Source organism: Lynx rufus, unplaced genomic scaffold, assembly GCF_022079265.1.
Source record: "Lynx rufus isolate CCGP_SWC_20201006 ecotype Redwood Valley unplaced genomic scaffold, mLynRuf1.p SCAF_11, whole genome shotgun sequence".
Lineage (NCBI taxonomy): Eukaryota > Metazoa > Chordata > Mammalia > Carnivora > Felidae > Lynx > Lynx rufus.
This window is the reverse complement of record NW_025814825.1, coordinates 40,912,025-40,928,614: the sequence shown is the minus strand read 5'-3', so window position 1 is coordinate 40,928,614 and position 16,590 is coordinate 40,912,025. Positions and strand designations below refer to the sequence as shown.

Below are 16,590 nucleotides of genomic sequence, written 5' to 3'. Positions count from 1 at the left end.
ACAAGCCAGAGGCATAAACAGATGTGCAGATATATGCAGCTGGCGCTTTCCTGCCAAATTACCATGGACGGAACACTGGCGGGGGGCCAGGATGCCTCCCCCTTTGTTTGGAATTTGGCCACCAGGATCTATCCAGGCTCACCATCCATTTGGCAACATCTGAGTGAAGGGAGGGGATGCCAGGGAAGGGAGTGGAAAGGCTGCAGGTGCCCTTAGATTTGGTGAAGAGGTCTGGAGGCTTATCATAAAGACTCAGGTGGGTAGGGGTTAACGTGGTGGGGGAGGAAGAGGGAGTTCTGACTAAGTTTCCCTTAGTTTCCCTAGAATAGTTCCCCCAGGATGTGGCTTGAAGCATTTGAAGGCTGACTCTAACAATACCACATATGCATACAACGGGCTCTATGTTGCCACCCTTACTCTTACCCAAGGATTGGGTGTTCCTGTGATCCTTGATCCCGTAGAATGCTGCTCCCAGTTGGCCTGGAGTGCAGCAGGCAGGCAGCAGCTGGATGACAGCCAACCAGAAATGGCCAAACATGAAAAGAGGTCCCTGAGGACTCCAGCCCTGGAACAAGAAATGGAGGAAAACTGGCTGGAATTTTGTGAAACCAGGGGAAAAAGCAGGTGAGCAGTGGGGAGAAAACATGAGTTGGGGGGGTTGTTGCCCAAGGAGACCTCTCTCTATGGACACCCCCAGATCTGAATTCAGAGAGACACCAAGCCACTTTCCAGGATTCATTCAGACCACATGAAATCTTTTCTCTTCATCAATTATTAATTTGTCTTCCTCTTACCAGGCCATCTCATGCAGATCTAGGGGGCATGGAACAATTTTTCCAGTGCCTGATTACTAGCCCTTCTCCAGATAATGCGATACAGATTCCTGACCTGTCAGATGGGTGTATGTTCTCTGGACAGCTATGGCATAAGATGGGTCTAGAGTAGACTCCGTCTTGTAGGCAATGGGAAGCAGGAGAGTAATAAGATAAAAGTCGTGGCCTAAATAGACAAGACTGGTGGTGAGGACTAAGGATGTGTTGAACAGAGGAGAAATACAGAGCAGGAGGCTAGTTTAAGAGCCTGTCATCACCGAAGCCTGACGATGTTGGTGGGACTTACTGATGGGTTGAACAGGAATCAGAGATGAGGAGGAATAGCGTGACCATATAATTTATTGTCCAATCCAGAATGGTTTTGAAGATGAAAAGAGTACTATCGGTCATTTTACCAAGACAGTAGACACACACTGAACAATCCTGGGCAAATCTGGACACGCAGACACCTTGGTCAAAGATGACCCAAGGTGTGGCATGTGGGTGACAAGATCTATAGGGTGATGCTGACCAACGTAGTCTGGGAGGCAGAGTAGCAGGATGGAAGGGAGGGAATAATGAGCTTGGAACTGGACTTACTGAGTTTGAAGTGTTGGAGACATTTACCTGGAAATAACCAGATCACCATCTTGGAAGCATCCACGGGCACTTGCTTGGAAATGTTGGTTTCAAGCTTAAAGGAAAAATCCAAGTTAGATATACAGTGAGTGTCTTTGGACCCAGTGATGCTGTTTTTAGAAATCTGAATCTCATAAATACTCATTCCTTTTAAAACAATTTTTAATGTTTATTTATTTTTGAGAAAGAGACAGAGCATGAGCAGGGGAGGGACAGAGAGAGAGGGAGACACAGAATCCGAAGCGGGCTCCAGGCTCTGAGCTGTCAGCACAGAGCCCAACGTGGGGCTCGAACTCAAGAACCGTGAGATCATGACCTGAGCCAAAGTCAGACGCTTAACCAACTGAGCCACCCGGGCGCCCCAGAATCACTCATTCTTGTACAAAATGACATACATTTAAGAAGGCTTACCGTGGCATTGTTTGTAAAAGAACAACTTGGGAATAACAAAAAGGCCCACCAATAAGGAATTGGTGAAATCTATTATGGAGTGCCATGTGAAACATCTATATGTGTTGAGGTGTATCCTTATGTGTTGGCCTGGAAAATATCTCTGATAGTTTTTAAGTGAAAAGAACAAATAATAAGATAGTAGTATGGCATGATAAATCTATATAGTAATTGTTTTTCAATCTAATTTGTGGGCGCGTCTGTCCGACTGTACGTGTATGGTAGATATGTAAAAGATCTAGAAGAATACACACCAAATTGTTCAGAGCAGTAACTTACAGAGAAGAGAATAAGATTAGCGGGAAAGAGGAAAGAGGGGCTTTTCCTTCTTACTCTACGCACTTCTGGATCGTTTGAAATTCCTCTAATCCTATATTCATGTACTAGATGGTAAAAATAAAAACGATTAAAAGGACTCCTAGAGACAGACGCAGAGTCTGTCACCTTAGGAAGGTGATGGATGGGTGACGTGATGGGGGAAGCTCTGGGGGTGACAGTCAGGACTGGGGCCAGAACATGAGGTTTATACCAACTGAAGAGGCGCTAGGAGAAAGGAGGCAGGGCCAGAGAAGAACCCCCGGAGTGCGCCTGAAGAAAGTGGGACTCATTTCTGACCCCCCCAGGGCTGAGAGAGAGAGAGACTCTCCGCTCCACAAATGAGGCTGCCCGAACCACTCCCTCCAACTCCAAGCCTCCCCTTCAGCAGGACTGAGTTTAAACAAGAGCCCAGTTTTTTTCCAGGGCCCCTGACGGGTCCTAGGTGGCCTACTGCTGTCCCAGGCCCCATGCTGTTAGAGCAAAAACCCCTTCTTCCTTAAGTACCGTGCTTGCCTAGAAGATCAGCTCAGTCCAAGGCACCACACTGCCCTGGGTCACTCAGCGCCACTCTAGGTGCCCCCCCCCCCCCGCCCTAGGCAGTCATGACTTCTTCTGCTTCTCTCCTCTCCCCTTATGCTGCCAAAATGCCCAGCACTTCTCCAGGTGAAGAAAATAAGAGCCAGAAATTAATTCCCTTCTGGAGCAGAGCTGTGTGCTTGGGGGGTGGGGAGTGAAATCCAGGGGACCGAGGGCAGCAGTGACTCACAGGGGCTCCTTCCCTGGGGAGATGGAACTGACAGACCAGGGTGTGGGATGCTTCGAGGTGATTTCCTGACAAGGCTGTCAGCGCGTTTCACTCCTCACTCTCCACGTGAGTCCCCTGCAGCTGAGCTGCGCCTTCTCTTTCTCTCTCTTCACCTTTCCTGGCTCTCTTCCGTTCCCAATGCTCCCTCTCCCCATTTGGCAAGTCCTTACCAGTGCTAACTTTGTGCCTTGGTGCCCCGCTCTCCAGCTCTGCTAGGCTTTTCTTCTTTTTTTCTGTTAGCAGAAATACACAGAGTCAGCTTTTCTGTTGGGGTGCCCTGGCCCCAGGCTCCTTCCCAACCACAGCAAATTTTATAGATGATTGGGAGTCCAGGGATGCACAGTACATGGGGCAAGGAGGCTGTGTGTGTGTGTGGGGGGGGGGGGGAGGGGAAGAGGGAGAGAGAGCAGAAAGCGAGCCTCTTTCGAGTTGCATCTGTGCTGCTCAGGCGGGAGGCTTCAGAGCACAGCACGAGTAAGGGGGGGGGGATACGGCTGAGCCTGTCAATGCTCCTCAGGTCTTAGAAGATCATAGGACACCAGTAGCAGCGGTATTTCTAGTTTGTCACATCAGCCCTCCCCGCTCCCCCCCCCTTTACAAATGAGAAAGCTGAGGTCCAGAGAGGTTAAATGACTTCTCTTCATTCCCGCAGCTAGCTAAAACTGGTTCTGTCGGCAGAACCAGGATGAGAACCGGAGATCCTGACTCGTGGACAATGAATGCGTCCACAAGTCTATCAGAGACTTTGGAGGAAAGGTCCCATTTCTCAGATGCTGTCGATGACAGATTTGACTAACAACTTCTCAAAGAGATGGAAAATGCTAGAATCCCCTGGCTTTCAGGCTGCTCAGGGGACAGGCTGGGCCCTGTCTCTGTGCCCCCAGCAGCCCCAGCAGTGACAGCAACAGTTCTCTTCCCCTCTGGCTGCTTCCCAGCTCCTTCCTGGGTATACCCCGGACACACAGCAGTCCACCTGGGAATGCTCTATATCCAAGTCCTTAGCTACAGGCAAGTCTTGTCTGACCCTGAATCCTGCCTGCTTCATCCAAGGACCTAGCCCAAGACAAATCCGTCTTCTTTTCATCTAAGCTCTGATTCCAGCCACTCCCTCCCCAAAGGCTTTTTTTTTTTTTTCCTTTTTCAAAGTGTCCTCTGTCTCCCACCCCAAACCTGGAGAGCTTTTAATCCAGAGTCCCTTGGCATTGGAGTCACTTGCCTCCCCAGAAATAACATATGACCCCTCCCCCTTCACTGATTGAAAGAAAAATTAATCCTTAACACAGGCTCCAGTCATTTGTCCTAAATGGGAGATACCGGCATGGCATCCCCACGGAGGCTACATGGTCCAAAGCCCTCTCCTCTTCCTCCAGGTCCCCCGTGCTAAGCTAGTATGCGGACAACCTCCCCCCTACCCCACTGTTCCCCAGATCCGCCCCCAGGCCTTCCAGAGGGGCCCGAACTCCCGGATGTGAGGGGAAGCGGTGAGTTCTGAGCACACAATGCTTTCTTGTACTCTCCTCGCCTCTCGAAACTGCCCGCCATTCCCCAGTAAGAGAGAGTGGAAAGAGCGCGTGGACAGGAGGTTGGCAGGGCAATAAAAATGTCAGGGCCTTTCCTCTCCGCTCCCTTCCTCCCAATCGTCTCCGGCTCTCTCCTTCGCCCCTCTCCATCTCCTCCTTTCCCTCCCTCCTTCTCTCCCGCAGACCCTGCTGCAGCCGGGCCGAGGCGGTATTTGGGGTATGAGACGGGAGAGGTTAATTATTGCTCCCCCGCCCCCACGCCCCCCCCCCCACAAGATGTATCTGACTGTCAGAAGGGGTGACAGATGAAGACAAAGTACAGGTACGGCTCCCGCAAACCCAGCCCTCCATGTACCAGCCAGGGGTGGGAGTGGAGGGGGGCGCGCTACCGAAGTTTTAACCCCTCCGACGCCGCCGATCCACACAGCCAGGCAGGGCGGGGCGAGTGGGGGAAGCCAGGGTTAGAACCTGGGTCCCAGCCGGCGCTGGCTGAGCCTGGGAGACCTGTTGGCCTGCTCCCGCCCTCCACCAGCGGCCAGGTGGGAGGGAGGGAGGCAGCAGCTCTGTCCCAGAGGCTGCAGAATCAAGGTCACAAGCAGGCCTCCCAAGATCGTTACAGGTGCAGAGAAAGGGACTCCTGGAGTGGCCTGGGGGATAGGTAGATTTGGGGGCCCAGGAATCCCAATGAGACAGAGGTCCACTACTCCTCCACCTTCTCCACGACAATGTCCCCCCTCACCCAAATCTGTCCCCAGGCATCCTTGGCAGGGTGTGAGACTGAGAGTTGTGTGTTTGAACCTGGGTGTGCTTGTGATGATGTACCTCAATAGGCTCAGAAGGACGTGAATATGGTGTGGGGTTGTGTGTGGGGGGGAGGGGGTGTGCACACGTAAACCACACTGCTCGGAAGGGTCATTTGCAGGTATCCGCAAGAGGGCCTATACTGCACTCCCAGCACAATATGTTGGGAGTGTTTGTGCCCGAGAGAGAGAGAGAGAGAGAGAGAGAGAGAGAGAGAGAGAGCGCTTTTGCCTGGAAGCATGGCTGTGAGCTTCGAAGAAGTGTGTCTTCAGGAGAGTGTAGACGTGTGCTTCCAAGAGGTGAGGTGTCTGTGTTTGGGAAGATGTGGACCAGGCATGTCGTTCTGTGGGTACACAGTGTGTGCCGATGTGAGGGCATATGTGTAGACATTGCTGTTGGTATGAACATGGGCGTGATTGTGTGTGTGTGTGTGTGCGCGCGCGTGCACGCGTGCCTGCTTGCACACGTGCCGGTCCAGAGCTGCCAGCATCTTCCTCTTACTGGCATCCCTCCCTTTCCTGACTCTCCCTTCTCCATAAGCAAACGAGGTGAAATAATTACTTTTCCATTTAAATGCCCCATGTTCAAGCCAGAATGAAAACAAAGTGATTTAATAAAATTGTCTTTAAAAGGGAAAAGAGGAAAATAAACGTCTGTTCCGTTCCTCTCCCTGGTGTTCAGGGAGGCCCCAAGCCCTTCAGAGTTAATTAAAACAGGAACTAAAATCGCAGAATAGCTTACCAACCCTTTTCCCATCTCCACCTTAAAGGTAAGGCGGCCCCCAAAAGCCCTGCCTTTGGCCGGGAACTTGAGGCCCTCCTGTTCTCAGGCTCAGCTTTACCCTGAGAGGAACCCTCATCCCTGGCAGGCAGGCCATCCCTGGCCTTCCTGCAGCCCCACCTAGGGGAGGAAACTCTGCTCCTTTTCTCCTCCCAAAGAGTCATGAAAGGCCTTGTCTGCACATTTGAAAGCCTTGATGGACACTGGCCCCCATCAGGAGCTTCCGGCCCTTGCCTCCTCCCAGGACACAGCCTGCCCTAACCCCTCCTGCCCCTCCCCATGCATCCCCTGAGTCCCCAGCTGCTCTGAGCTTTATCTGTCTTCACTGACCCCCTGGCCTGGTCCTCAGCTCCAGCGCGGCACAGTTCCGGCTGTTTCCGCCTGGTCTGTATCTGTTCCCCATCAGAGGCCCCATTGGAGCTCCGGCCCTTCAGCAGCCCAGATAAAAGAGATGGATGGAGGTGAGTTTGGGGGACGCCCCTCCCTGCAAGCTCAGAGCTAGAGCCCTGGGTTGTGACAGGGGCTCCCTGAGGAGGGCTGAAGGTGAGGCTAAAGACTGCCAAGTTCTCCGGAGGCCCAGTTGCTACCCATCCCCACCCTGCCTTAGCCCTTTCCCTCCTCCAAAGGCCCAATTCCTAAGGCCCCCTCCAGGCAGGCACTAAGAGTGCAGTCACCCCCTCTTCTAACACACACACTTCAGCAGGAAGCTCTGTACTAGGTACCCGACCCCCATCTCCATGCAACTCATCAGCCCACAAATAGTAGTAGTAAAATTGACCATTTACTATTGTGTTCCAGACACATTACTTATAAGATCTCTAATGTCATCACAACCCCCTACAGAGCAAGTTTTATATTATTTTTCAGAGGAGGACACAGAAGAAGGGAAGCTAAGAAAATTGCCCAGGTATGCACTTAAAAAGCAGTAGAACTGACATTCGAACCCGTACTGCAAAACCCCATGTGCCCTTGCCAGGCTATCCTTGACCTCTGAGGTCTAGTTCTACTTGCAAAGACCCATCATTGCCCTTCAGAGACCACTGGCATTGAGACTGCCCCCCCAACTATTACCCCCCGAATTCAAACCCTTCTAACACTAGTTCACATTGCAGAGGAGGGGGAGCTGGGAAACCAGAGTTGAAACCTGGGTCTCTTGAGGGTCAGGGGAGTCCAGGAGGCCTGTGGGGCCTTCTCCAGCCCTGCTTCAGTGATCTGGGATGAGGGTGGGGTGGGAGGTAGGAAGTGTTTGTCCCTGAGTCCTCAACTCTCATCCCGGGAGACCCTCTCTCTTCTCACAAAGACTCTATCTTTTCTCCCAGGGAACTCCAGACCCCACTTCTGCACCCTCAAGGTTGTGCTGCCTCCCAAGGGGACAAGGTGAGACTTGACTGTGGGGTAACATTTGTCACCCAAGCTGGCTTTCGTAACTGTCCACCCTGTTCAGAGAGCCTTCGGCCACTCGCTTGGCAGAGAAAATGTCAAAAATAAATTCAGGCCGGGATTTATAAATAAATAAAGCCAGCCTCTGTCTTCAGCCCCTCCCCCTGTACACACCAGGGATCTAAGATCTCAACCCTGGGAAGAAAAGAGAGACTGAAGGAAGGAAAGAGAGGCAACGAAGGGACAGAAGCCCTGGTTTTAGGGGGAAATAGTTGAGCTTGAGGTGTTACCATAGACCAAGGGGCACCTGAAGGCTTCTGGCCTTGACTGCATCTGGAAAACATCTAGCAAAGGAGGGAAAGAAGGAAGAAATCATTCAGAAGCACCTTTCCTAATTCAGTCCCAGGAATGTGTGGGTGTATGTGGGGAGGGGGATCTGTGACCTTTCCCAGGTCCAGGCCTCACCCTTGTTTGAACCCCCTGTGCTGAGCCCAAACTGAAAGCGATAATGGCAAAGCGGCGGGCAATGACCCAGGCAGTTGGGATAAGGCTTCATGGTCCAGTGGTGTTGGGATCCGTGCCTCACCTCGCCTACCAGTGAGTCACCTGAGCCAGGCCAAGCCCCACGGCCTCCACTCTTCTCTGCCACCAGCATATCTGGGACCCAGCTTGAGCAGAGAGAGGACTAGAGAACATTAGGGGCCCCAGAATGGAGAAGGGAGAGTGGCGAGAAATGCAGGGATGACTCCATCTGAGCTGGCCTCCAGGTTCCACCCCGAGACTGCCACCAGACCCCTCCAACTCCATCCCTAATCCTAACCTCATTACTCCCATTGGGTCCCATCTCTATCCACCAGCCCATCCCTCCCAGAGTTCTCAAAACACCCTCCATTATCTGCAACTGACTCCCAGAGCTCCCATCACTACCTTCCAGATCAGATCCCTTCTACTCTCTACATGACCCAACCACTGCCCTCAGAGAACTCCTTCCTACCGCCACCTTCCCAGACTCCATTCCCACCCATCCCAATCTTCAAACTTTCCTCCCAAGGTGCTTTGCTTTGAGAGGTGAGAGTTGAGCTTCATTAACATCTCATTACCCAGAGTGGATTTCCATAACTGTTCACCCTTTTAGAAAGAATCTAGTCAAGGGGCGCCTGGGTGGCGCAGTCGGTTAAGCGTCCGACTTCAGCCAGGTCACGATCTCGCGGTCCGTGAGTTCGAGCCCCGCGTCGGGCTCTGGGCTGATGGCTCAGAGCCTGGAGCCTGTTTCCGATTCTGTGTCTCCCTCTCTCTCTGCCCCTCCCCCGTTCATGCTCTGTCTCTCTCTGTCCCAAAAATAAATAAACGTTGGAAAAAAAAAAAAAAAAGAATCTAGTCATTTACAGGGCTGAGGAAGTGACCAAAATATATCCCAGGAGGTGATGGGCCTGTGTCTCCAGCCTATTTCCCTCTGCCTTAAGCTGTCTGACACTTCGAATAGAGTCCTAGGTGATAGGACCTGAAATTTTGAGCAAAAAAGAGTTCAGTAAATCTCCAAGTCCACCAGAAGAGTGCTTAAGCTTGTCTGCCCCTCACATGTGTAGACAGAGTTACACAATCATGTGCATGTAATCCTGTAAACACACACGTATATAATTAATCTAAGTATACATACATTCACATGCACATGTTAGAACAGAATGTAAGCTCCATGAGTCAGGGACAATGTGCCTTTCTGTGACGTACCTCCAGTTCCTACAATGATGTTAGCACATAACAAGTATTTGTTGAAAGAATGGCATGTAATGGAACATATATTTGCAAATAAATGTATAATACATAATGGAACATATATTTGCAAATGTGTATACATGTATATACACAAATAACAATACATCCATGTATACAATGCTTATGCACACACATACATATACGTGTCTACATGGTTATCCACATACACACATATGCTTTTAGATAATCCATATATATAACATATTGTGATGTACATACATACATGTATACACACACCTCATAAAATGCAGGTAAGCACACACACACATATAACTACTATGAACATATAATAGACATTACATGTAAATATCACACACATATACACATATATGTAGGTGTACGTACGTGTGCACACTCACACACATAAATGAATACAAATAGAAGCACCTTTTTACTCAGAAATTCCCAATTTAACTGTCTCAAGCCCCCCCCCCCACCGGCCCAAGTCTGGCTGCCGCAACCAGAAATATCCACCAGATGGCACTCCTTTGCCACTTCCTGTACTCCCAAGTGTTGCCAGAGATGTCGCCCCTTTTGGCCAAGGCACAAAACTGGTGGAGCCGGCGTACCCCAAGACCTTCCCCGTCACTCCCCTACCCAGCAGGGCGGTGGACATAGCCTTCGTCCCCAAAGTCTGCAAACTCGCCCCCTCTCCGAAGTCGAACTCCTCCTCTGGGGCCTCCAGGCTTCTGTTGGAGGGGGGACTCCTCTTTGGGGGTCCCTGTTCTGCTCAGCCCTCAAATCCAGCCCCGTTCACCAGTGAGCCAAGGGTTGGGCCTCACCCAGACTCCCTCTGTTCAGAACAGCGTGCTCAAGGGCCTTTACTAGGAGCCTTCGTAGTAATAAGCAGATTCCCCACGACGGCGGAGGAGCGAGTCAAGGTCATCTGTACACATGTGGCACCTACACTCCTGTACACACAGCCCTCCGACCCCCGGCGTACCCCCGACATCGTGCCCTGGATGCCCAGCGGGAGTCAGCCAAAAGCCGAGGGAACGGCCAGGCCCTGGGACCTAGTACCCTCGGCTAGGGAGGAGCAGGTCCCGGTTAACCCCTCCTGCACCGGTCCAGTGTTGACTCCGGATCTCTGGCTTGGAGTCGAAAGGAAGTACATTCGCTCATCTTAACCAAACCACTTCAAATCCCGGAGGTGAGGGAAGTGGGGTGCGACAGAGGTCCTCCCGCCACTTCGAGTCAGCTCTCACGGAACCTCACATTTCGGGGGTGAGCAACCTCGAACAGAAAACGCAGGGAAGGCTTGGAAACCCGTTGGGAGGCAAGGCCGGAGTTCTGGCAGCGGCTCTGCTTCCCCCTCCTCTTCCCCTCTCTTCCCCCGGGAGCGGCGGGAAATTATTTATTAAAACGCCGCCCGCGCTCTCATTTATTTGCGGTGAATAATCCTCGGCATCGCAGCGCGTTTATTAAACCTTTCCCGTCCCCGCATTACTTTAATAATAAATCGCGTGTCACTTTCCAGCGACGTTATTAAAGCCCGTCCGCGGAGCAGAGGAGGGGAGGGGGTGGGAGTGGGGGGGGGTAGAGCAGCAGGGATTCCTTCTATTCCAGGCTGCGGGGCCTAAACCAGCAGGGTTGCGGAGGGGGGAAACTGAGGCTGTAAGGAGGCTGCACGCGAATACTCTACAAAGTCTGCATGAGCAAACAAGGAGTACGGATTCCGGGAGTGCGTGTGACCCTGGTTGGGTCGGGTGGAGCCTCTGCTCTGCAGGTGGGCGCGGTAGGATCGATGGGCCCGCCAGGGGGCGCCTTCGAGCACAGCTGCACCGGAGTCCCCTTGGAAGAACTACCCTGGAAGGATTCCCAGGCTTCCACAGAAGCCTGACCACGTCCCCTCTTTCAATCCGGAGCACACCACCTTCTGTTCCGGACGCCAGACAACACGACGCCTCTATCCCTGGCACACTGCTCACGTCCCTACTCCTGCTTCCACGGTCTCCTTGGAATTCGCCTCAAGTATCCAACCCGCTCGTGCCGTGGAGCGCAGTTTCTGGGGCCGCCGGGCTCTAGACGGGACTAGGCCATGAGAGCTGTCCTCTGGCTTAGCCTCTGGAGGAGCCCTGCGGTTCCACGGGAGGCACCGCCAAGCCCTCGCGTTGGGATTCCTGACCACGCCCCTCCCAAGAGCCCGGGCTCCCTGCTTCGGGCCCCAAAGGACAAGCTCAGACATTGAGCCAACTGCAATCTCTCCGGTGGTGGCGCCAGGCTCTAGGCGGAGCCCAGGCGCGCAGGAGACTGTCGCCATCCATACACAGGGTCTAGGCCTCCCGAACTTAAGTTTTCATTTTCTGCTTCAATCACTCAATAAACACTGTGCCTCACCAGTGCCCCTTGGCTAGGTAAGGAGAGTGTGAAGAGAGATGTGGGGAGGGAAAAAAACGTGGCTCTGTGAGGGACCCTCAGCCAGACAGGACAGGTCACAGTTGGTAGATGAGGAAACAGGCTTACCTGACTTCTGTCTGGTTTCAACAAGGAAATGGGTGGATTCCTAGGGGAATCCTAGGGCTTGGTCCATACTGGTGGCCAAGCATCTCCCCTCCCTCATCCAGCTTGTGCTTTTACACTGGGGCCCTACCCACATAGACCTGGTTCGCCACTCTGCCTAGGGAGGGGACCAGAGTGGGCTGAACAGAGGGGGCAGGCACTCTAACTCTAGTCCAGCACAAATGGAGACCAGACTGGGAAGATACCCTCCCTCCAACCAGATGGCTTCAGCCTTCCTCCCTAGAGGGCAAGGGAGGCCCCAGCTCAAGCTTCCCCTCCGTACATCTGGCAGGCGTGTGCTTAGGGAGTGGGACCCACAGCTTTTGGATGCCTCCCAAGGAAATGTGGTCTTCATGTGCACATCTGCATGAACCATCTGTGCATCCGTGTGACTCAGTTTGTTCATAAATCCTTTATTGCGTGCCTACTGTGCCTAGTCCCGTGCTAGGCATTGTCCAATACAGAGTGGTATAAGATATGGTGCTGCCTTGTGGGGTTTCCAGAATGACAGAAGCCAGTCATGACCAAATGCCCATTTTACTGCCCTGGACTAAACCATGCTCCATTATGCTTTTCTAGACAACAGATGGCCAACAGCAAAGAGGACTACAGTTAGTAAATGCAACTGGGACTTAGGTGAGGGGGGAAATTTCTAGAAGGTGAGTTTTGAGGAAGGGTAAACTGAGGCTAGGCAAAGGTTAGGGACTAGAAAAACAACAGCCAGAGCTGTGGTAAAGGGTAATTAGAAAGACTGGCTGAGCAGGGCTGGAGGGAGGGCTCTCAGAAAGAAATGGAGGACCTTGGTTGCCTCCTTGTGCCCACTCTTCACCCCCACCCAGCCCCACCCAGCCGAGGTGCCTTGTGCCCCACCTTGTGCCCCCACACCCCCACCCAGCCGAGGGACCAGCAGGCAGCTGCTGTCTTCTGCCTGGTTAGTCCCCGCTGGCGACTGTCCTGGCCAGGGCACTTCCTCCATGGGCCTCTTAGCATCCCACCACCCCTAGTCTCTGCCTCTCTCCTTATCCTCCAACTTTGTCTTCCTACTTACCACTACCACGTCTCCCCTATTAAGGGCATTAAAGTGATTAAAGGCCCCCGCTCCCCCTTTCAGGTCTTTTCAAGAGCAGGGATGAATACTGTCCCCACTCACCCACCCCCATAGGCCAGAGCTCCGGACCTAGTAGTAATCCTCGCCCTCTTCACTCTCAGCCTCCTCCTCAGGAACCAGATGTAGGGATGGCAGCTGGGGGATGCCTGTAGAGTTCAGCTGGTCTGCAAACACATGTGGGCAAAGGAGAGAGAACAGGAAAGAGGGGCCGTCGGTACCCACGTGTCCCAGACTGTGAGAAAGCCATACTTGCATGTGCACCCATATGCGCGCACACACGCACGCGCGCGCGCACGTGGGAGGTCCTGAATCCACCACCAGTCCCCCCAGTCCCCGGAGCCCAGGGCTCCCCCTTACCTGGCGTGAGCACTGTCAGGCTAGCTGGGGCCTCAACCTGGCCGAGAGCATTGCGGGCCAGGCAGCGGTAGATACCCTCATCGCTGGGACGCACAGCTTGGATCTGCAGCCAGCCTGTCACTTCAAACCTCTGGGGTCCACCCCTGAACTGGAGCCAGAGAAAGGGTCAGCAAGATCCTTCTAGGGGGACCCTGGGCTGCCCAAGGGAGGCCTCTGCTCCCTATCCTACCTGCACTGAGATGTGGGGATCATCCCCTGGCAGCTGAATGTCCAAGCCGTCCTTCCTCCACTCGATGGATGCCATGGGGTAGGCAAACACCTCACAGCCAAAGATCACATCCTGTCCCGTCACGTTCCAAATGTCATATGGGTGCAACACGATCTGGGGCTCTAGGGGTGGAGGCGGAAGGCCTGAGAACAGGGTGGCACATCTCGCCCAGCAAGAAGCCCATGTATGAACCCTCATGGATGTGTTTGCGGGGAAACACAACAGACGCTCAGGTAGATACACATCCATTCCATAAGCAAGACATGACATGTACACACAGGTACATACAAATGTAGGTGCGGGTACACACAGGTACAAACCCAGAAGTGGCGAGGCACATGCGACAGGATGCACGAACGAGCACACAGGTCCACACCTCAGCTTGGCAGCCACACTCTGTCCCTGATTGCTCCCCTGTCCTCATTCCACCCTCTAGGCCCCTGTCCTGCTATACTTGTAACTGACACCTCCCCCTACCTTCCCCCTTTCCTAACCGAGTCCAGTTGCCAAAGACCAGAAGAGCGGCCCTCCCCCTACCCCCCACTCTGGGACCAGGGAAGGGGGCGAGAGAGAGGGGGGGATTCCCACGTGGGAAAGGCAGAGAACCTGAAACCAGATCTGGGCAGCAGGCAGAAAGCCTGAAGTTGCGGGGTAAAGTGTTGGGACCCTGCCGGTGTTTGTTTTCCTGGCAGCCACGGCCAGGCCAGATCCCTCAAAGGGGCTCAGGAAGCGAAAGTTACTAAAGCTGCCAAAGGAAACCTGAGGCTTGAATGGCCCTCAGCACCACCACCACCACCACCACCCCCACCCGGGATGGGAGGGAGGAGCTGGAAGAGCCCCCTCCTTCACTACTCCCGAGGCCCAGAAGAAAGAGAAGGGAGGCGGGAGGCTGGGCTAACAGCTTGCTCTGCGAATCCGAATCCGCCCAAGTGAAACCTGATTTCATCTCACTGGAACCCAAATCGCGTTGCCTGGGCTCCAGCGGTCTGGGCAAAGCCTGGGAGTCTCTTCACTCTCTCCCTTTTGGGAGACCAATCATTGGCTCTGTGCCTGCTCCCTCAGAGGGGTCCGTCCCGCCGGCCGGGTCTGGAGCTTTCACGCGCCTCAGGGCACACAGCTTGCTGACAAAGCTCGGACCGCACCTTAGGGCAGCGGTCTCTGCGGACCAGCAGCGAGCGCGGGCTCTTATACTGAAGTCGAGCACTCCCCTGCCTCATCTTTTTCGCTCCGCTGGCCAGAGACCAATTCAGTCGGAGGTCGGGGATCAGTGCCTCGAGCGCCCCGAGCGCCAGGAGTAGGGACCCCGGGCCGTGCGTACCCGATTCGCAGGGCCCCGGGTGCGCCACAGTGAGGTTGGCGTCGGGCCGAGCGCGGGCCGCCTCCTGCAGCCGGCAGATCTGAGCGTAGGTGCGGCCGTCGGATCCGCAGAGCGGGCGCTGCGAGCGGCAGGCGCACAGCGGCTCCGGCACCTCCCCGCGGCTCAGGTCGCCGCCTGCGTCCAACCGGCACTCAAGCTGCTCGCCGCAGCGCCCGTAGAAGTGGGCGCTGGGGTCCAGGTCGCAGAGCTGGCCCTCGAGGTTGGCGCATTCCCAGCAGCAGCCGCACGCGTCGCGCACCCGGCCGGCCAGGCAGCCCCGTGGCGCGGCGCACTCTTCTGGCCGGCAGGGAGCGCAGCCCTCGCCCTCCGCCAGCAGCCGCAGCCAGCCGCGCCGCAGGTAATCGGGGCCTGGGGACGGTCGCGCGCCTGTCGGGGGCGGCGTCCGCACCACCAGCAGTAGCAGTAGCGAGGGCAGCGCCAGGGCAGCTGCCGGCGGCCGTGGCATGGTTAGCTGGAAGCCCTGCGAGCGCTCTGGGCATCAGCGCGTTCGTGGCACCCTGCCAGGGAGGGAAGCCAGGTCAGGAGGTCAGAAGCAACCTCACTGTTACTTGTACCAAAGTTTGACCCAAGCACTGCCCCCTTCCCTGCTGCCTTGGAGTCAAGGAGACCCTCAACGCAGAAGCATAGTGACTCTCTAGGAGTCATCCAGTTATTGATCGGACCGGGTTTCTGGGGTTGGGGACAGATGAGAGGAAAGGATGGAAAAACTCAGGCGCCAGCATGCGCGCGCGCGCACACACACACACACACACACACACACACACACACACCCAGCACCAGCACCACAGACCGTACAACTCTGAAGCTTCCTGTCCTAGAGGTAGATGGGAATGGATGGCCCCAGAGCTAAGGAGTTGTTAACAAGGGAGGAAACGCGGAAAGAGTAGATGCCCTGGGGCCCAGAGTGCTCACCTACTGTCTAGGACTAAGCCCTTCAGAGCAGCCGTGATTCCGGTCCGAAAAAGCAGGCAGTGGAAAGAAAGCAGAGGCCAACAAAAGGCTGGGCCTGCCAGCCCCCTCTGCTCCGGCTTGAGGATCTCTGAGAGAGCCCAAGGGCTTGGACTCGGAGAGCAACTCCTCCGCCCCCTCTCCCCGCCTCTCGACGTCGCACACAACCCCCTCCCTCCAGTTTTGAAGCTGCCAATTTTATGCAGCCGCACAGGACCCTCCTGGGCCACTTCCCCTAGCTGGGCCAAAGTCACAGTGAGAAGTGAGGAATCGTAACCGGACACCGAAGCTGGGAGAAGACAGGGGGCAGGATGGGGTGGGGGGTTGGGAGTAGGGGCTATGAAGGTGGCTGGGAAGCTCGAAAGAGCCGAGTGAAGGTCTAAGTCTTGTCCCATCCTACTCTACAGTCCCTGAGGTCTGCTAGAGCAGCTGCATAACGCAGAGGCCGTAGGAGCTCTGGTGCCTTGGCTCCTGGAGGGCAGAGCCAACCAATGTAGTCTCCCCGCAGCCCAGGGCTGGCTTCCCAGGGACTACTGCAGTCTCGTCCACCCAGCTTCCCCACTAAGGCGCCGGTCAGAGATTCGGTGCTTACATCTGCCTCACCACATCTGGCCTCATCCTCCCTCCCCACATCCGGCAGGTGCCTCAGCCTGCGGATGAGCCTGGAGATTAGAGGTCCCAGCCGACTAGCAGCCGCAGGGAGAGGTGGGCGGGGCGCCTCCCCCGCGGACCTCGCTCCGGGTCGGGATTATAG

At 54.6% G+C, this 16,590-nt stretch overlaps 1 protein-coding gene across 1 annotated transcript; it reads right to left on the bottom strand.

Moving 5' to 3' along the window:
• Positions 1-12,670: 12,670 nt before the first annotated feature.
• KAZALD1 (Kazal type serine peptidase inhibitor domain 1) lies at positions 12,671-15,380 on the bottom strand. The gene is made up of 4 exons (XM_047072686.1): positions 14,829-15,380; positions 13,472-13,632; positions 13,243-13,390; positions 12,671-13,049 (listed from the first exon to the last, which is right to left on the bottom strand). Exons 1-4 carry the CDS (start codon positions 15,331-15,333, stop codon positions 12,955-12,957), a joined length of 909 nt encoding a protein of 302 aa, XP_046928642.1. The 5' UTR covers positions 15,334-15,380; the 3' UTR covers positions 12,671-12,954.
• Positions 15,381-16,590: the final 1,210 nt, after the last annotated feature.

Coding starts and splice junctions, on each gene's coding strand:
- KAZALD1 (XM_047072686.1), bottom strand. CDS start 15,333: ATGCCACGGCCGCCGGCAGCTGCCCTGGCGCTGCCCTCGCTACTGCTA. Junction 13,391..13,471: donor ATCCCCACATCTCAGTGCAG/GTAGGATAGGGA, acceptor CTCTGGCTCCAG/TTCAGGGGTGGACCCCAGAG. Junction 13,050..13,242: donor CCTGACAGTGCTCACGCCAG/GTAAGGGGGAGC, acceptor ATGTGTTTGCAG/ACCAGCTGAACTCTACAGGC.